We start from the raw sequence: 21541 nt of genomic DNA, 5'->3' as shown, positions 1-21541 counted from the left end.
AATCTGGAGGTGCAACGTCGGCGGGAATACGGCGGGTGGGGTAAGATTTCCCAAATCAGTCCCTCTAAATATTTCTGGACCGATGTAGCAACGTGTGGCATGGCGTTGTCATTGATAAAAACACGACACGTTTCAGTTGCACTTTTCTTGAAAAGGTAATAATGAAGCGTGACTTTCCGCAAATGCTGTTTTTTTTTCAGGTCGAACGTAAAGATTTTTGACGTCAGATAAAAAAGGATCTTTACGCTTCAAACGAATGTCAACTACTGCATTCGAGAAATCACCTTCAAATCACCAGTACATTACTAGAGCGAACACAAAAATAGTATCAGCGGCGACACCTCTTTGACGAGGGCGGAAATTTATTCCCATACTCAAAAAATATTTCGAGCTCGGCATCGCTCGATGATGATGATGTTGCTCGGATGAGCTTCGAGAAGGTTTGTTGTACCAATTTAACAACAGCTGTATAACTCGCGGCCAAACGATAGCTCCTCATCCACCATTTTTCTTATTTTTTTTATGTACATACATTAATTTTTTGTAGAAAAGTGAAGCTCACTTTGCATATATATCTAACTTATATCTGCATACGTGCATATGAACAGAATACAAATAAATAAATGTTTTTTATAAAATACTAAATTTAAAATTATTAATAATTTCATTTGAGAACAAAATTATTTTAAATTGAACTTGAACACAAAAACAAGTATGTCACCCCGAACACTCGATCAATACTTTGAGTAACTGTATATGTGCGTATGGCTCCACCAAAATGCTGGGTTTCTGCGCAAATACTCCAAAATCTCTCAAAAATGTGCGTTTCTGTATGTTATACATACATACATACATACAGTGCATAATATTATACATATGTGCACGCCAGTGGGATTTGTGTACATACTTACGCACATATACTTGTATATACACTCGTATACAATGCATGGTATCTGGTGAGTGTTTGTATGTGTAAACTGATTTTTTAGTACGTAATTTTTTAGCTGCTAACGTTTCCATGCGCCTCTGACTTTGGAAGCCTCCTGCTTCGCTTAATTTTTTCCATTCAGTGCTCAAGCAGCTTGTGATCAAAGTGGTTGATTTTGTTAGCGGGTCAGTTCCAGTTTGCAATCACATTTCCGGTTTTAAATACGAATTTACCGGTCTCAACTGTGCACCATTTTGTTCTCCTTAACATAGCAAATTGCATTTATTACTAAATTAATTAAGGTAATTTCCATCGAGATATGAAATCATACATGTTGAAGTTATTAAATATTTTTTATTGGCTTACGTAATTTCAATTGAATGACCACTTATTTGTTGTTTTTTTTTTAATAATTTGTGATTTGGAAGTATTGAAGAAGTTAAGCGATGTTAAGTGATTGGAAAGTGGAACAATGTACTTAGCATCAGTAAGCCGGTAGTTGTAACGTCAATGCTGACATACGTGGAATTATCAAATTTGTCAGACATTTCCCCTTGTATGATACCTGAATTTCATATGTATACTTGTTGAGAAATATATGTATGTATATGGTATATTACATATGTGTATATGGGTACATGAGTTGGTAAAGCGGCTAATAGAATGTGTGGAGAAAGAACCTGATGTTCAGTGCCGTACGTCTCTGTTATGTAGAGAAATGTGTAGTTGTACGAACTAAGTGAGCGCACCTATGCGCAAAGGTTAAATCAAAGTCAAAGGCAGTACGCCGGACAGCCAGAATATTTCAGCTGTGTGTGCACTGGGCTTCCAGCTGCTAATGAAAATAAAAAAACATTAACTCAAAGTATTAGCAAATAATTTGTTGTGCCTTATATTTAAATTCTTAACAATTACCATAATTTATTGAGTGCCTGTGCGTTTTCGCTATGCCAAATACTTAACAAAATAAAATGTTGATATGTCGATATTGTAATACTAAAATTTTACATTTACAAAGTTAACAGAAAAATTATACTGGAAAACTAAAATATTAATGCAAATAAATCCACTTTTGTTTCTTTAATTTGTTCCCATAAAAACCAAAGCTAAATACTAATAACTTAAGTTATGATTTCTAATATCTGCGATTTCATTTATTTAATTTTAATTTCAATTTTTAGAGTTTAATTTCATTTGGAAGACATAAATTTTAATTTTAATTTAATTTATATATCTAAATTTATTGTAAGGTTAATAAATTAAAAAAATGTATCTTCAATCTGGTGCTGATATATCAAAGGTGATTTGAGTAGTAACTAAATAGAAGATTTTAAATCTCCAAAAGAATCAAATATAAGAAAAAAATTACTATTAATTTCAAGAAGATAATTTAATTTACCATTATAAACTATTTTTCTTAACTTATTGTACATTAAAACTTCCTCAGCTAAAGTTAAAAAAACTACTTTTTCTAAATTTACTGCGTTTTGACCAGAGGCATCTTAAACACTTTTGAATGCGGTTTAAAACACAAATTGTTTTCAATATTTTGTAATCCTATGTGTTTGTTTTCGAAAAATCCAAACACCACATGTATTTGCAAATGAACATATGGCTCGTAAATATATTTTGTATTTAATTTGTGCTTTTCGAGATTGATGATAAAACCGGTGCTGCCAGCTATCCTAATATTGAAATCGTGCTTGCCATTGAAACGAAATAGATTAGATTAGATTTGTAGGAGGTTGAAAAAGCGCAAACACTCAGTCAGGAGGGCCATTGTACTACACCTGGATAGATTACAGTAGAAATAATAGAGGCAGGATAGATACAGTATGGATGTTTAGACGGAAAAATTGGTTTCAGGTCACTCTTCCGCAATTTTGGGTATTTTCAGGAATGTTTTTTAGGATAAAAAAATGAAAAACGATATTTAAATTTTTTAAGCTTTTTATTTAACTTCTTTTACATACAAAAATAAAAAAACAAAACTTTTTTTTATTAATTTTAATGATTTTAAAAATGGCTCTGACCTCCCGAAAAATTGTACCTGGACGGTGTTGTCCATTTTGGCTCTTCTATTTATCTGAAACACAATAGCCAAAAAAATATTAATCAGTATGAATGTAACTATGTCCCGTACTACAATAAAAACAAAAAAGAAAAAACCAAAAAAATTTACAAAATGGCGTGGTTTTGAATTTGACACTCTAAAAACCTTTTTTTCAGTTTTTTAATAAAAAAAAAACGATATAATTGAAATAATAATATGATTCTATAGCCACCGGCACGCGGACCTATCTACGTTCTCTACCTAATTAATGGGCTGCAGGAGCTATAATATTGGGAATTTCTAAATGATAAATTTTATGATCGTGATATAATTAGGATTATTTCAGTAGAAATACTCAACCACTTCAATAATAACAACAACAATACAGATTTGAAAATTTTTGCCCTTCAGCGCTGATTCTAGAAATATTTATAAAATAGTGACAGTGTGACTTCTTTTTCAATTCAAAGCTCAGAGATCATCCAGGACACAACTTCTGACTACGAAAGGCCCCACTACGGGGACATATGTAGTACTTATGCGATAGAAATCGAAAGGTCACAATATGGGGGCATGAAAAGAATTCAGTTTTCATTTCATTTATTTATCATCGCTGTAGTTTTCTTTAACAAATATTGTAACTTTGTACATCCCGGGTTCATATCTGAATAAATCAGTTTAAATGTTTAGTTTTAGTTTTCATCATTAGAAAAGTTTTAGAATTTCACCTAATTTTCCGTCGTCTTATGGGCGAGTATTAGAAAAAAAGCTCTCGGCCGTTAAACTTTTTATCTACCGAATTTTTGTTACCAGGAAATAAATAAATAAAGAGATTTGATAATTTTTATCATTCTAAGTAAAATTAGTAATTTGATGTTCTTCTATCAACCGACTAATTTTCATTAAAAAACTATCTTTGAGCAGCACAAACCTACAAATGTATATATGGAGGCATATAAAAAGTCAACTTCTGGCAGCGCTGTGACGAAAAGCTTTCAATAAGTTTATTTCTAAAAGCTATGCCCACATTTCTCTCGTTACGGCATGAACATGCGTCATTCCCGTGTTCAAAACTTTCCACATAAATAAAAAAAATTGCTTGATTCACCCATATCGACAACCCTCTCAGAAGAGCGCAATTTCCAAGGTCGTGCGTACATATGTATGTGTATAGCTATTAGTTATGTATTTGTTTTCATGTACTCCCAATAAATAGATGTATGTGTGTACATAGAGTACACAAGTATATGTATACGAGTATGTATGTAGCCCGATGGGAAGTACATAAAATTAAAAGAATCTGCATCGGTTAGCCGGTTATTTTTTATCAGCTAAATTGCTTATAATTAAAAGTTAATGGGGCATTGACACACTGTGAACAGCTGATTCTGAAACAAAAAAGATAACATAAAAATACTAAGTTAATATACAAATAATTTCAATTTATTTTAATTGGATTTTTTTTGCTTTTGCTTTTGCTTTTGTTTTTTACGAAGCTAGTACGAAATGACCGCTGATAAGCTAATATTTTTAAAGCTTACTACTATTTTAGAGATTATTTAGCAATGAGGAAAAATATTCCATATTCAAATTTTACGTATTTGCAATTTTCTGATTGCTTTCTACAAGTTTAAACTAATAAAGGTCTAAACACCCGGCCTAAGAACAATATTACATTTTCCTATTAAAACAAAAAAAAAAAAAATTAATTAAACGAGATGATTGAATAATTTCAAATCGAAATGTATATTAAAATTGTACTTATATTTTAACTGCAAATAATAGTTACAGTCAGTCTAATGGAAGCGTGACCGGCAAAATTTAAACTCAGAGTTCGGTTATAAAAAATTGTAAATACTCTTAAATAGGCGTTGTTGGTATTTATTAGATGTATGAAAAAGTTGGAAAGCGTACGTTGTTTTTATAAGATAAGTTGCGCGTAATAAAAACAATTTGAAGCAGTGCTCCTATGTACACATCCTCAACATACAAAAGAGTAATGGGCATCTGCAGCAAAATATATGAAGAAGTCGAGGACGTACATAAATTAATGGCTGCAACGATATACCGAAGTTAAAAATATTGACGACTTCCCTGAGCGAGACCCTAAGACTAATACCTCTCTAAAGCAGGATCAAAAGATCATTGATTTGTTTGTGACACAGCCGAACTTAAATAATGCGTGAAACTGAAGCAGGCAATGGCTAACCGGCGAATTTGTTTCATCGAATAGCTCCTCAAAAAAACCATTTGCCGTTCGAGAGGCTCGGCTCGTTCGGCTTAAAAGTGTAGGTGCCTCCATTTGTGGAACAGCAATAAGACGCGCACCACAAACATCAGGCAAATGACCACTACGACCTAGCTTACAGGACAATATCCTTTTAATGAAATTTTCCATAATCGAATTGCAAAGTGGCTGCCCTATGTCCTCGATAGCCTCACGAAATCCATCCTTGAGGTCTTGAATCGAACCTGGGTTGTTGGCGTAAACCTTATCTTTCACGGGGCTACAAAGAAAAAAGTCACAAGGTGTTAAATCACAAGACCTTGGTGGCCAATTGTGGTCATCTCTTCGAGAGATAACACGATCCGGAAACTTTTCCCGTATAAGATCAATGGTTTCGTTGCTTGTGTAGCACGTAGCGCCGTCTTGTTGAAAATAAACGTTGTCCAGATCAATACCATCCAATTCCGGCCTTAAAAAATCGTTAATCATTTCTCGATAGCGCAATCCAATTCAAAATAACACCTTTTATTGGAAAGCCCCTTATTATAAGCCGTACAATACAGTTTGTGAGAATCGAATTGGTCAAAAAGTTTCGAGATTATGGCGTTCCCGCTTCTATTAGACAGACTGTATAATGTATAATTAAAATTTATTAAAAATTTTAACTTAAAATAATTAAAAATTTATAATGAAAAAAAATTTAATTAAAATTAACTAAAAGTTTTAAATTAAAACTAATTAAAAATGTATAATAAAAAAAAATAATAATATCTAATTAAAATTAATTAAACTTTTAAATTCAAATTAATTGAAAATTTTAAATAAAAACTAATTCAAAATTTTAATTAATTATTTTTTAAATTTTAATAAATTTAAATATTGATTTTAATTAAGAAGTGGCGCTGCCCATCACATACGATTGCATATATCGATGTGCCTATGCAGTTATAATGTAGCTCACTCGAAAAGGTTCAGTCCCCAGAGCACTCATACACACATACACAGTTACTCACTTTGTTCTATGTGAATGCAGAGTTGAGTATATCAGACGTGACTCAAAATAAACTTACTCAATAGCTTTCTAAGAACCGTACACATTGAGCAGTTTTTTCTGGATCTACGCGATATGTTGTTCTATTGAAAATCCACGTGCTTTATAACGCAATACTTTTGCAGTAGTTTTCGTTATCTTTTGTACGTTAAGCAGTATTTATATGAGGTGAGTCTCAATTTCCAAGATAGCGATAAAGGTAGACAGGCGATTTATTTTCTACTCAACTTTGTTTACTTTCGTACAAATTATCAGAAGCTCCTAACAATTCACGCCGACGACCCCGTTTCTTCTTCGCAGGCGATTTGAATAGCTTGCAAAATCGCGTCATGTAAAAGCTATTTTACTAAAAAAAAGTATTAATTTGGGCAATGAAGTACGTTTCACTGAAATTTAATGAAATTAATTAATAACCAAATGTAAATTGTTATTGGTTAAACTTCCTACCATGGGCAAAAAGAGTTGTAGTTGATGGGTAGCAAATAATGATTGTTAAAAATAAGAATTATTACTCTTGTTGCACATTTAACTCCATAAATTTTTATTTATTTTTATTTCTATAAATATGTATGCTTTAATTTATTTATATATATATTTATTATGTATGCGCTACTAAAAATACTAATCACTGCTTTTCTAACTTGCACACTTTCTTAACTTTCAGTTCTTGGACATTTGCACTCCACGCTAAACCAGAATTCCTCATTTGCTGTGTTCAAAAATAGGCAAGAACAAATTAATTGAAATGTTTTTTATATAAAAATAAATCAACAATAGGGTACTTGAGAAAATGTCTTCGAGAGTATAAAATATTTTGGGGTATTATCTATGAGAAGAGCAATGCGAGTAAAATGCTCAGTACTAATTAGTTTTAAGTCACTAATAGTCACTTGAGAGCCACTGCATTCAACCAACTATATATACACCAACATTTTTAAACTTTTTCTTTGGAAATTCTTTTTTATTTGTAAATCAAAATTGTCTCATAAACAGTAGTTAAAAAAACGCAATCTTGGTAAAGCTCAGTGAAATCTAATAAAACATTAAGCCGCGCTAAAAGTACGTCACTTATGCAGTGACTAGCAATAAATCCACATGGCAATCCCGCTCACATATGTCAGATTAGCTACAAAATTAACAATCAGCTATCAATACTGAAAAAAAAATTTTAAGAGAAATTTGTTTAGTGGAATATTGTATTGTTTTTGGCTTGTTTATTTATTATTAATGATTTGAAGAAAAGGCAAATAGAAGCAATAGTTAGTTTAATTGCGCAATAGACAGCTGGGGAAGTCCGTAAACGAAGTCTTAGACGTTTGCAAAAAAGTATGGCAGCAAGACGCAAGCGAAATTCGATATTGCATTTTATAATAAGCAATAACAGGCCAAAGCGTCTATGGACGCTGAAAGTGTGAACTAATAATATAAAATAAAAAATTTATTAGAATTATATCTCCCTCTTAAATCTCTTTTTCTTGTCGGCAACCATTTTATTAATTTTTTTCTTTTACGTGTCTCCTTACGTTTGTAATAATAATTATCGATAACACAGAAAACACAGGGTTGTACAGCAAAAAGTTGTTTAATAACCTGAGATTATTATTGTATATAATTTTGGATTTAGAGAGAGATTTTTGTCCGGTTAATCTCGCGTTTTAATTACATATTGGGAGTTAAGCTCGAAAAAAAAGTAATCTAATTATATGTGAAACTTTTATAACGAACTGTAATCGGGGAATCAAGTTACGATACAGCTATCAAAGTTTTGAAAAGAATAGATCATTTTGAGATTAGCTGGAAAGCATCAAAGCAAAGTATATCTTATTAAAATAGGTATGTACGCTCTCAATTTTTTAATACGTATAGAATTTTAGAATTTTATTTTTAGGACCAATTCCAAGAGGCAACTAAATACATTTGTGTCTAAAAGTTAAAATCAACATCCTTAAACAGAAAACGCTGTCATCTGCAAATCTAATCTCAAAATCAAGTATTGCCGTTCTTGATCTCTACATGTACAAATTAAGGGGTTAGGGGTAGTCAGAGGCTATATAAAATGAAGATTTTCAATAAGTTTTTTGCTAGTCAATTGCTTTATTTTACAAAAATAAAAACATAACATTAATACATCATGTTTCGACTTGACTTCAGCAAAATTAAAAAAAAAAAAGTAATAATTGTAAAAGTTATCGCTGTTTGTGTGGAGCCCGTTTCTCCAGAAGTTCCTTGCCTGATCATCACTAGTCGTTGGAGGTTCATCTAAAATCGAACAAGAGAAATTAGTTTTATTAAAAGATAATTTTGTACCTGATCGAAGCTTCTTTTTCAAAATTATCACAATATCGACCTCATTAAATATTTTTCAGATTTTCGAAAAAACCGACAATTAATTGTTTAAAAAACATCGAAATTTTTGAAAAAAAATTCCTTCGATCAGGCACGAGTTTTTTATGTTTTTCAATGTTTTTCAAAAGCAGTATAAATTTTGTTGAAATCTACCAATCGGTTTTTAAGTTACAGTGATCACCAATTCAAAAAACATAGTTTTGAGAAAAACGCATTTAAAGTTTTTCTATCGATTACCGGAGCGACCGAGCGCCCTTTGTTAATTGTGGAATAACTCGAAAAGGATTTGTCAGGTTCACTTCAATTTTTTACACAATATTTTTAAGATATTCTACTTTAAGAAGATACAAAAAAACAAAAACCGATTTTTTTTTTTTAATTCTGACTACCTCTAACCCCTTAATGTTTTCTTCTTAATTGATTAAGCTTTAATATTCATTAGCATAACATAAAAAAAAGTTGTTAAACTTTAATTTAGCATAACATTACCTAATTTAACAGTAAAGCAAAATTAACGTTTAGAACCATAAATGCAGCAGTAGACTAATATCAGCTGATTTTCGCTCGATTTCATTATATGTAAGCTTAAAGCCTGTGCTCTAGCCGGCATTTACTCCAGGCAGTGAGAACACTTTCGCTATAAATGAGCACACACTTGCATGCATATGTACATGCATTTCATGCACCTGTGTACATAAAAATAACAAATTCCCAAAAGACAAAATCTCCGCAACTGAAAAATATATCTGGTTCAACACTAGTGCCTTTTTTGCCATTTGCAAACCACTTGGCTACCCATTTCCCGAGTATTGAAATTTGGCTTGAAATTGCGACAGTTTCAAGGGCGGAAAGCAAAAAGTAAGTGAAACTCCACTCACGACCTTTCCTGCATGAGTTTGTTATAGATTTCAATGCAGTATGTTCGAGATGGTATGGTTTTTTCACACTGTGTACTTAATCTTTATTATAAATAAGTTAGAAAAACTATATGAAAATAATAAACAAAATATTAGTTTGTGCGAAATGAAATCCTCCTTGTCAAGGGGAACATTTGACACAAAAAAATTATTGTGCTGTTTTTTGTGTATTCCATTCAGTTGTGAGTTACAGGGTGTTAATAATGTCAAAGTTTATGTTCACAAAGTCAAAAGTCAATAAAGAAAAAATTCGGTACTTTTTGCAGTTTTTCTTTGATAAGTGCGAAAAAGTAGTCCGGGCTTACCTGGTTGAAATTGTGAATGGTAACAGCTAATTATTTACATTCAATTTTAGTGTCGTCGATTCCGTTCAGGTATTTTTGATGATAAAGAAAATATCGATAAAATCACAGAATTAATCGAAGTTGACCGGCATGTTAGTAGATGTAGCATCGCCCAGGAGCTAAAGATCACCCATAAAACAATTTTAAACCAATTAGGTAAATATTTTTCGCAAAAATAATGGATTTCTTTTTCCCCAAATTACTAATAGTAAAAACAAAAAATTAGCTCCTCATAAATGGTGTTACCGCCAACACTACCTACAGCAATGCGTAAAATTCACTAGTTGCTGTTATATGGAAAAGCGAAATAATCCGTGCGTACATAGTTCGGTACTGCCGGGTTCCTCCGTAGGGAATAAATAACTTTAGTACATAGAAAGTATCTAAAATACATTTCGCGTGTACATATGTACATGAGTATATATGTATTTTAGTTTTGTAGGCATAAACTATTCACATAAGAAGCTAACATCACAACAAAATATACACACAACGCGAAAAAAGCTCTTCAAGGAAGAGCTTCAAATTTAAGTTTCGTCAGTCCTGAACCGTTTAGTAAATTTCTAAATTGCATGCATTGTTATGTGTATGATATGTTTGTGTGTATGCACATACACATTCATCTATGTACAATCTTTCTTAAGTACTCGCCTCACCACCACTTTACTAAGGGCGCAAAAAGTTTTCTCTATACAAAAGCGTCATCTGCTCTCTCTTAGCCGCGTTGTTATGCCGACAATGCCGACACAACAACAGCAACATTGATATTAACAATGCAATTTAGTCGAATATTGTTGTAATTTGTAGTGGTTGTTTGTGTATGCCTGAAACCCACTTTCCCAACGATTCATTACTCCCAACCCCAGTGCTTTGGTATCTCAATGAACTTTTTCGTTGCCGCTGCTCATCACGCTCTTGTAATCATGGCTATATCGTAGTAGAGCGAAGCGAGTTAAACAGTTCACTTGTAAAACGAATTCGGTGTTCTACGGTAGCTACGATCTGCACACTTCTTGTCATTCGTTATAATTGATTTCAATTCTTTTAATTTTCAAAAAATAAATATCGTACATTTATCTTTAAGTTTTGTTTCTTTATTGTCATATCTATAAAGCGGAAAATAAAATTAACTGCAAGATTTCGGTTAAACATAGATTTAATAAATGTATTTTTTATACTTTTGCTACATATCTGCTAAAGGACGGAAATAAAAAGTATTGTCGCAACTATATACAAAGGCAAACGGTGACATCTGCTTCATTTCCGGTCAATCAAAAAGAACTTCAATACTCTAAGTTATTAACAAAAAGTTTGATAGCCAAAATGGTTCATACAACGATTTACGATGAAGCCCCAAAGCTAAAGGTATTTCCTATAAAAAAAAAAATATAAAAAAATTTAGAATTTTAAAGGAATTCATCAAATACAAAAACAATAGAAAAAAGAAAATCGACACGATTACACAACCATAATTCGTAACGTGAGTGGCGGTGGTGGTGATGAGAAAAAGATTCGTTCATTTTATATACATATATACAAAAAAATATATGTATACTAACATGGCGAGAATTGCAGTTCCGTTGACCTTGACTTGAGGTCATGAAATTTTGTGTCAAGAATTATCACCTATTAAATGTCGTACGTTTACGAGAAAAAACAGCACAAATTACAAATTTGCAAGTTCTACATAGACACACGTATATATATATTGTATGTATATACAAACATATGTAATATGCAATGTAGTGAAGTACGAAAATCCCAAAAAAATTTCTAGCAAAACAACAGATGCTCGAATAAAATATATGTACATACGTAAATATAAAAAATAAACTATTTATAGATTACACAACTCGGTGCATTTGAGGCTGTATTTCAGTGAAAAAAACGTAAAATGTGTTATAGCCGGTGGGAAAATCGCAAAATAGGTTAATATGTAAGAAATGTGCATATGTTTGTACGTTTTACTCATTAGTTGCTTCGTTATCATCAACAGAAATTGTATAGTACAATACAACTAAAACCGCTGGGGGGGTCGTATGGGAAATTTGCTTTGCTGTAGTGTTACTAATTAATATAAAAATACTTTGACATTTGCTAATCACTTTGTTCTGGATCACATTTTACTAATTGAGAGTATGTAACGCTAACTTGCGCGACTTTCCTATGAGCTACATACAGTCACATATATTCACATATATGTATTATGTACTTATACTATAAAAATTCTCTCTGTCACTTCATTTGATCTTTAAAAACAGAGTTTTTTTCATAAAACTTCCCAAGGGGTACTAAAAAATGCCCATTCTTAAAATGTATACATGTTTTAAGGTATATAATTTATTGTTTCTTTATAAAAAAACTCACTCTACGTAAATATTCATGAGCTTGCGCAGAAAAGCAAAAAGCCGGTAGAAGGGAGAAAAGCTTTGATACATATATGTATGTATGTATAAGTATATAAAGGGTGATTTTTTAAGAACTATAGGAAAGTTTTTCAAAAAAACACGCGTAAAATTTAGAAAACTGCATGCAATTTTTATTTAAATCGATAGTACAGTCCATATAATTTAATGTTTGAAGATTACTTCATGCAAATGTTGAGCGCGACTGCGCTTTAAATGGTCCATCCGCTTAGTCCAATTTTGGCATACTCTTTCCAATGTTTCGGCCGGTGTCTCACATATAAATGCTTTAATGTTGTCTTCCAATGTGTTCATTGAAGCTGGCTTGTCTGAATAGACATGAGCTTTAACATAGCCCCACAAATAACGCCTTTATATATCGCACAATCTGGGTGGCCAATTGACAGGTCCCGAACGTGAAATAAAATGTTCACCGAACTCGCCTCTCAACAAGTACATTGTTACGCGTGCTGTGTGGCATGTGGCACCGTCTTGCAGAAACCACATGTCATGCAAGTCAAGCTCTTGCATTTTGGGCAAAAAAAAGGTGGATATCATTTCCCGGTAACGCTCACCATTCACAGTTACGTTACGATTCGCAGCATCTTTGCAGAAGTACGGGAAAATGATACCTCCTGCCCATAAACCGCACCAAACTGTGACCTTTTCTGGATACATTGGTAGCTCTTGCAATTCTTCTGGCTGATCTTCACTCCAAAATCCACAATTCTGCTTACATAATTTTTCGATAAAAAAGTGGATCTTCGGCCAACTTTCCAAGACTTAAACTTTCTTAACAGAACACGCATTTTTATAATAAAATTCAATGATTTGCAAGCGTTATTCGTTTGTAAGACGATTCATGGTTAAATTATAGACCAAACTGAAGATGTTTGACAGTGAAACAAAACACGAAACGTGCGTCAGCTGTTTAAACCAACTGTTTAAAAAGATAATAGCTAAAAAATCACCATTTATCTATGCAAATGTCATGCAAGGAAAAATACTGGTTCAGAACTGGTGCGCTGCCGAAGTATTGAGCGTCGTTACTAGTCGGCATTTTTGCTTTTGGCATAAATACTTTGACATACCAACAACTAAATTTTACAGGAATTGTCCTCCCACTAGTTTATTTCAACATTGCGCACTAGTTCTAATTAATAACAAATTTATTAAATTGAGAGCGCGCTTTACTCTAAGCTCCCATCTTTCTAACAGTTATTAACCACATTTTTGAAGTATTATCGGAAAATATTGCAAGTTGTTACTCATGTTTACGCGAGTAAAAGAGGCAAAGAGAGAATACGCGGATTATTACTCTTGTGTTGGTGTCATTGAATAAATAAGCATGCAAATTGATTTTTTTTTTATTTCCACGAAAATTCATAAATATTCATAAGAGCATCACCATACTGAATGTGCCCCTATAGTCACGGTTTTCAACAGATATCTATCAGAACTTGCAGCTTGTGCATTTATTAATTAGCATATGGATTTACATATTCCTTCATTTAACTGGTTTTTTCACTTCTACAGCTTTCGCTGTGCAAAAAAAAACTTCTTAATTGTTTGGGGTAAACCTTTTTTATTAATCGACATAGTCTCCTTTTAGGCTTTTACACTTCGCCCAATGCTGTTCTAGTTTGCTGATCTCTTCGAAGAATAGGATCTGTCCAAGTCGGAAAAATAGCCGTACGTTTCTGCAATCACCTCCTCGTTTGAAAAAAATCTTTTTCCCGCCAAATTGGGGAACAAATAGTAGTCCGAGGTATCCGAGGGGGCCAAGTCTGTAAAATAGAGAGGATGTGAAACGACTTTGAACCCTATTTCCATTAATTTTGCTGAGCTGAAGCGATGGAAAAGGAAAATCACTCGACTTCCTCGATTCAAACGAAAGCCAAACACAGAGAGATAGACCGATCTGGTTGATGGTGTTATTCTAATTGATTCTACTAGCTAAAAAGAAACTCTCGATACGCGCTAGTAGTGGCATCTTTTTGGCTTTGCACGGACTTTCGAACGACCCCGCATAGTACACTATACTGCAATATGAAAGTGCGCATTGCAAAATCGCAACCTCCTTTTAAGTAGTTTGGATAACTCGATCTTTAAAAGAAAAAAATTATAAATCTTCTCGGTTAATTTTGGAAGAGGGTGTTATAAGTTTTCTAAACATCTTTTGGTTTGTACCCAACAGTAAGGATTTCCCCTTGCGTAGCCCTATGGTTTGGTGCCAGCTGACCTTCTATAGCCCTAGCTCTTCATTTCTAAGCTTCTCCTTGATGGTGTGTTGTCCCATAGCAAGTAAGGGCTCGGGTCCTATTAAAGACGAGGCTGCAACCTCTCTCACCAATGCGTCCGCTATTTCGTTCCCAGTAATACGGATGTGATTGGGCGTTCCTTACAGATTCAGTTTCTCGATACACTCAAGGACCGACTGGCTGTCGCTCAGAATGTCAATTTGCTCATTTCAGAAATTCTTGTCTTAATTGATCTCTGCACATGGACAGATTGCATACAACTCCACTTGGAAGATGCTTGGAAAAATACCCATCGGCATATGCCATATATTCCAGCGTGTATGCCTTCTGGTGTCTTCGACCCATCTGTGTTCCATGGCAGGATACATTCGTGGAGTTCCTGTTTACCTTGCCGCCCAGTTAAATTCCTAACTTCTTTTCGGATTTGGAGAATTTAGTGATATCATCTCTGGGTAGCTACGTAAATGGGAGCTGCAGACTCAGCAATTCCATGTTCTTAAATGGCATCACTTTTCCTGTACCAAAACCTTAATAATATTCCACAGCGTACACTTGACTGATTGCTGAATAACTACATGAAGCGGTGTCAGCTCCAACATCACTTCTAGTGCAGCTGTAGGGATGTCCGCATCGCCTCCGTGATGCACACTCATGCTAAGCGCTGAAGCTGAGTTAGCGCTGCCCGCAGCGTCAAGAGAGCGGTTCCCAGGCAACCGGTCCATAAGTTATCATTTCCCTTATTATCATGAAGTAAATCCATCTCAGGCTTCTTGGGCAACAACCCCAGGATTTTCTTGGTAGACGTTTGCATATCCTGAGAGCCTCTGTTGATTGGACGAAGTTGCCTCCGTATGCCTCTTTCAGTTAAGCTTGGCATCCAGGGCAAGTCCAAGATACTTAACTTTGCTGATGAATCCAATAGCAACATCGCCCATGTAGATCTCCTTCATTCCTGATTTCTTTGTTTTAGTTTAACTATACTTTCCAGCTAAACTAAGATTAAATGCCCAACTCCACAGCTAAATAAGTGAAGGTCCTTAGAAGGCATATTGGAGCAACGAGCGAGTATCAAGCTTCTCCTACCTTCGAGACCCGGGTATCTGGAGCTTTTCTCGGTACACATATCACTTCAGGTAATGGATCGGTTAATATTAAAAATGGGGGAATTCCAAGATTTTGCAAGAACTAAAAAAATACTCAAATGAATGATACCGAAAGATCAAAAGTGATTATTAGGAATTGTTTAACTTAGGAGTGGCACACTACTTTCAGCTAAATATGTGTGTCTCTAAACCCACTTCGCTAAACTCTTCTTCTTCTTCTTAATTGGCGCTATAACCGCTTACGCGATTTTGGCCGAGTTTAACAAAGCGCGCCAGTCGTTTCTTTCTCGTGCTAACCGGCGCCAGTTGGACACACCAAGTGAAGCCAAGTCGTTCTCCACCTGATCTTTCCAAGGCAGATAAGGCCGCCCTCTTCCTCTGCTACCACCAGCTGGTACCGCATCGAATACTTTCAAAGCCGGAGCGTTTGTATCCATTCGGACGACATGACCCAACCAACGTAGCCGCTGGATCTTTATTCGCTGCGCTATGTCTATGTCGTCGTAAAACTCATACAGCTCATCGTTCCATCGTCTGCGATATTCGCCGTTGCCAACGTGCAAAGGTCCAAAAATCTTACGCAGAATCTTTCTCTCGAACACTCCAAGCGTCGCTTCATCGGATGTTGTCATCGTCCAAGCTTCTGCGCCATACGTTAGGACGGGCAAGATGAGAGTCTTGTAGAGTGTTAGTTTTGTTCGTCGAGAGAGGACTTTACTGCTCAGTTGCCTACTTAGTCCAAAGTAGCACTTGTTGGCAAGAGAGATTCTACGTTGGATTTCAAGGCTGACATTGTTATCGGTGTTAATGCTGGTTCCTAAACTCTACCAAGTTTTAATACAAGGGTTGGGCTTATAGAGAGCAAAAAAATACCAATAGGTCTAACTCGCAATAAAAAATGGCCCCTGATTACTGCGAGGATTCGTGAAGGCTATATGATTTGATATGATATGCGCCTACGATAATTGAAGACTTAGTTTTCTAGTAAACTACGCCGCTATCAAATACCTATACACACGCATGTGCACATACATACATATAACCATATTCTATTTACTAAATTTCGTTTTCCCATTATCTCTCCAACACAGATGAACGAAGTTCCCCAAAAAATGGCTGCCGAAGCTGAAACTCACTTGGATCATATGTGCCGCTTGCAGTTCGACTCACCCGTGTCACATGTTCGCCTTTCCGGCATCGTATGCACCATTGGACCTGTCTCGCGCAGTGTCGAAATGCTGGAGAAAATGATGGCAACCGGCATGAATGTGGCACGCATGAACTTCTCTCACGGTTCGCATGAGTACCATGCCGAAACTGTGGCCAATGTTCGCACCGCTGCTAAAAACTATTCAGCAAAGATTGGTTATGAATATCCAATTGCCGTTGCTTTGGATACCAAGGGACCCGAGATCCGTACTGGCCTTATTGAAGGCAGTGGCTCTGGTGAGGTTGAATTGAAAAAGAATGAACTCATTACGCTGTCCACCAATCCAGATTTCCTCGAGAAGGGCAACAAGGACACCATCTTTGTGGACTATGCAAATATTGTCAAGGTAGTGAAACCAGGCAATCGCGTCTTCGTTGATGATGGTCTTATCTCGTTGATTGTAAAAGAAGTGAAAGCCGATGCTTTGGTATGTCAAATTGAGAATGGTGGCGCCTTGGGCTCACGCAAGGGTGTTAACTTGCCCGGTGTACCCGTCGACTTGCCAGCTGTATCGGAGAAAGACAAATCTGATTTGAAATTCGGTGTAGAGCAGAAGGTCGATATGATTTTCGCTTCGTTTATTCGTAATGCGGCAGCACTCACGGAAATTCGTGGTGTTTTGGGTGAAGAGGGCAAGAACATCAAGATTATCTCAAAGATTGAAAACCAACAGGGTATGCATAACCTGGACGAAATTATCGAAGCATCAGATGGTATTATGGTGGCTCGTGGTGATTTGGGTATTGAAATTCCACCAGAAAAGGTATTCTTGGCACAGAAGGCTATGATTGCACGCTGCAACAAAGCTGGCAAACCAGTAATTTGCGCCACACAAATGTTGGAATCGATGGTGAAGAAGCCGCGTCCAACACGTGCTGAAATCTCCGATGTGGCTAATGCCATTCTCGATGGCGCTGATTGTGTCATGTTGTCCGGTGAGACCGCCAAGGGTGAATATCCTTTGGAATGTGTGCTTACAATGGCAAAGACCTGCAAAGAGGCTGAAGCCGCATTGTGGCATAGATTTTTGTTTGCCGATTTAGTGCGTGCCACGCCCACTTCCACCCTGGATTCAGCACATGCCGTGGCCATTGCAGCCGTTGAAGCTGCCTCGAAATCATTGGCTGCCGCTATTGTGGTTATTACAACTTCTGGAAAGTCTGCTCATATGATTAGCAAGTATCGTCCACGTTGCCCAATCCTTGCAGTCACACGTTTCCCACAAACTGCTAGACAGGCGCATTTATACCGCGGAATCATACCACTCGTCTATACTGGTGAGTTACTGTTACTTTTGTGCACTTTTCCATAACTGAGTTAAATTTTCGTTACTGTTCACCAGAACCGGCACTATCTGACTGGTTGAAGGACGTCGATGTTCGTGTACAATTTGGCGTGCAAGTGGGCAAGAAGAATGGTTTCCTTAAATCTGGTGATCCAGTGGTCATTGTCACTGGCTGGAAGCAGGGATCTGGATTCACAAACACCATGCGTATTGTGTGCGTAGCTCAAGAAGAATCTGAAGAGTGTGGATGTCCTGAATAAGTGGAGTGATTATGGCAAGAATGTTTTATGATGAATGACTGAATGCAAATTGAAATTTGGAGTTGCGTGATTTTTGAATGGAAATTTGAATGCAGTTTTATATGTTGCACAATTACTAGAGTTACCAGAGAAAGTTGAAAGGGAAAGCTCCTTATACAGAATCGGGGCGAGGAAACATTAAAATGTGAGACGAATCTCGAAATTCATATACATAAATTACAACTATATACTCACAAAATTATATTTAAAAAGTACTGAAATGAATTTTTGCATCGCTGGTAACTCTGGTAAAAGTATTGTGCGCATTGGCGCATTTTAACATTCATATTTTCTTTTTATCTTCAGCCATATTGAATAAAAACCGCCGTTGTTAGGCTACCTCGGACTCAGAAGAAAATTAGAAGCGCTCAAGGACAAGCGCACAACTTCATCTTGTTGCAGCGAAATTCAAACACACATACATATGTATATGAAATACAAATCTACCTATCCATCGGCTATCCACATAATAATTCACTCAAACTGCGAATGTTATTAATTAAATGTTGGTATTAATACTCTGCATTAGTGAAGAGGACTATTAAATGTTATGAAATAAAAATACACACATACAAGACAAAAAAACATAGCATATTTATATACTTAGGAATCCAGAAAATTTAATGATTTTTTTTTAATATTTCACCAAAGGCAATCTTATTAATTTAGAACTTTTACATTTTCTACAACGCAAAAGTTTTTTCCGAATTCTTAGCATCGAATTGAAATACTCAAATGATTATTATTAGGTCTGTTCAGGTAAAAATTATCCAGTAACTTAAATTTCCTAGAATTCTCTCTCAAAGAGCAAAATATCAAAAAAAAAGTACATGAACGAAAAACCAGTAACAGTTTGCAAGTTTTACGAACAGCTGGTTAAATTGTTGGCAGGAAAAATCACAAAACTTAAACAATTTTTTTCACTTGAGCTACCTTGTATTAAATTAAAACAAAATAAAACAAAGAAAATGCAAAATAACGAGCTTCGGAATCACATGATTTCATTGTGTCCACAATAATTTGTTCCATTTCATGATCGCTCTCAGATGAAGAACATTCCATTAGCAATTGCGATTCGCAAATTTTAATTCGTGTTTATTTTTACTTAGCGATCAGCTGTTTTTTTCACTTGCAAATTCTTACAAGTAAAAATGTATCCAATAAAAACTTGCAACTTCCCCTCAAAATGAAATGTCATTTTGCTCTCTCGCTTTCCCCTACTTTGCAGATTTTTTGTGGACATGAACACCAAAACGTGATAATTTGTAACAATTTCTACAAACTTTTTGCTTCATGAACAGACCTATTATTATTTGCTATCGCGCCAGTTGGAGGCGCAAAGTGGTGATACAAATAAATTGCATAGGGGTCCATTTGCAGCTTTTGGCTTTATCTACGGCCAAGTAAGCGAGTTGTTGTTGTTGTAGCAGCATAAACATTCCCAATACTTACATACGGGGAATGCTGCTGAGTGAGCGAGTCGTCAGATGTCATGAATTCGTCATACAGGCTTTGTCTCCATGCTCCTTTCGGTAGTCGTCTCCGCCGAAAGTTTTGCAAATTCCAGTCTAGAGGCATTCGGCAGATGCCTGGCCTATCCATTTCTACTTTCGTTCGCGAATTTCAATCTCAACCGGCCTTTGTTCGCTTCAAGTAAGAAGTTCGTCAATAGAAATCTAGTTATCTGGCCTCCATATGCAAAGTATAGCACTTAAACAGCGGTTTATAAAAGTTTGGAGCTTTTTTGTTGTTGTAACCGCAATGAACCACTTTTCGCAGCCATACAGCAGTAAAGACTTCACATTCGAATTGAAAATCTTTAGCTTTGTTCCGTTGGTTAGCTGCTTAGAGTACCATTTGCTTTCAAGCATAGCGAGGGAGGATCTGGTTTTCGTTATTCGGCACTCAATGTCAGTATTAGCGCCGCCGTCAGTGGCGATTTGGCTACCTAAGTAGACACATTTGTTTACACTTTCGATGGGTTGTCCGTACACTGTGAATGCGGCAGGCCGAGTGCCATTAATGGCCTTTGACTTCGTCTTTTCAATGTTAATACGGAACCCAATGTGATCTGCGTAGGCAGCCAAATCGTCTGGTTTGCGTTGTAGTAAAGCAATGGCATCAGCATAAACGAGATCATCAAGATATTCCATTCTAATAGCGTTCCAGAGGATACCTCTGACAGGCTTAGCACATCATCGTTTACGATTAGAAACAAGAGTGGCGACAGAATGCAGTCTTGCCTCACTCCTGCAACTGGTTCAATTGGGGATAACGCACCATCAGGCAGCACTCTACTTTGAAAACCAGTATTTTGAGACTTTTGGCCTCTGGACACGGTCCAGCATGCTTGACTGAGCTTTGTGTGTGTTAGTGCAGTCGGGTGTCGTCGTGTCACACATACTTGTTGTCGGCTTTTGAATGATGAAAATCAAAAATTTTAGATATTAGCGTCAATCAGCCGACACGCACACATATAAAGTTCTTGTCAAACAATGCTTGACCGTCACCAGAGGCCATTTATTAGGTTAACCAATTTATCCCGAAAGCTAGATAGATTAGGTTTGGCCATCAACTATGGTGAAAAACGAACGGTCTACCGGTCTATCGAATAAATTTTAGTGAAAGAACACAAAGTCAAATTTCGAATTCAATCTCGATCAAACTTGTGTGATAAGTTTTTATTCAAGGCGAATCCACAAAAGATGGTTTCGGCTGCTTATAGCAGCTGACAATTTTTTTTTCTTGCGCTTCAAAGGTTTCAATATCAAGTGCTCTGCTTTTTTGTTATTACTTTTGTTTGTATACATTATTATTGGACATTCAAACCACCAAATGGCAAAAGCGAAGTCCATGCATAAAAGTTATTGTTGCTCTGCGGAAGTCTCCTATAAGTTCGCGTTAGTATTCTCCCAATTGGTGCTACAAACCGCGAAAAAATATAGCACTTTAACATTTGACCAGTTTTGACTATTTTTCTTATAAAAGTATAGCTCATTGTCAAAGCATAAACCATTAAAATCCAATTTCAACTTTATACAAAAATTATAAAATTTCCACAGACTTTTATCAAAACTTCAAACTTTTTATTCAGGATTAATTCAATTGCAAG

At 35.5% G+C, this 21541-nt stretch overlaps 1 protein-coding gene across 3 annotated transcripts; it reads left to right on the top strand.

Moving 5' to 3' along the window:
* The first annotated feature begins 1051 nt into the window (after positions 1-1051).
* LOC128855530 (pyruvate kinase) lies at positions 1052-19016 on the top strand. Of its 3 annotated transcripts, none has more exons than XM_054090502.1 (5): positions 1052-1230; positions 6924-6984; positions 16727-18122; positions 18188-18344; positions 18736-19016. In XM_054090502.1, exons 3-5 carry the CDS (start codon positions 16727-16729, stop codon positions 18746-18748), a joined length of 1566 nt encoding a protein of 521 aa, XP_053946477.1. In that variant the 5' UTR covers positions 1052-1230; positions 6924-6984; the 3' UTR covers positions 18749-19016. The 3 variants fall into 3 exon arrangements, with proteins under 3 accessions (XP_053946477.1, XP_053946478.1, XP_053946476.1); XM_054090501.1 differs by lacking the exons at positions 1052-1230; positions 6924-6984 and adding exons at positions 10758-10857; positions 11067-11231; XM_054090503.1 differs by lacking the exon at positions 6924-6984.
* The last annotated feature ends 2525 nt before the right edge of the window (positions 19017-21541 follow it).

Source organism: Anastrepha ludens, chromosome 2 (genome assembly GCF_028408465.1).
Source record: "Anastrepha ludens isolate Willacy chromosome 2, idAnaLude1.1, whole genome shotgun sequence".
NCBI lineage: Eukaryota > Metazoa > Arthropoda > Insecta > Diptera > Tephritidae > Anastrepha > Anastrepha ludens.
Note: the sequence above shows the minus strand (reverse complement) of the source record. Positions and strands in the feature narration are given on the sequence as shown.

What these genes read in the sequence shown, in the direction of transcription:
- LOC128855530 (XM_054090501.1), top strand. Translation starts at nt 11,190, where the DNA reads ATGGTTCATACAACGATTTACGATGAAGCCCCAAAGCTAAAG. An exon ending in ATGAAGCCCCAAAGCTAAAG is followed by an intron (nt 11,232 to 16,726) that starts GTATTTCCTATA and finishes TCTCCAACACAG; the next exon opens with ATGAACGAAGTTCCCCAAAA. An exon ending in CATACCACTCGTCTATACTG is followed by an intron (nt 18,123 to 18,187) that starts GTGAGTTACTGT and finishes ACTGTTCACCAG; the next exon opens with AACCGGCACTATCTGACTGG.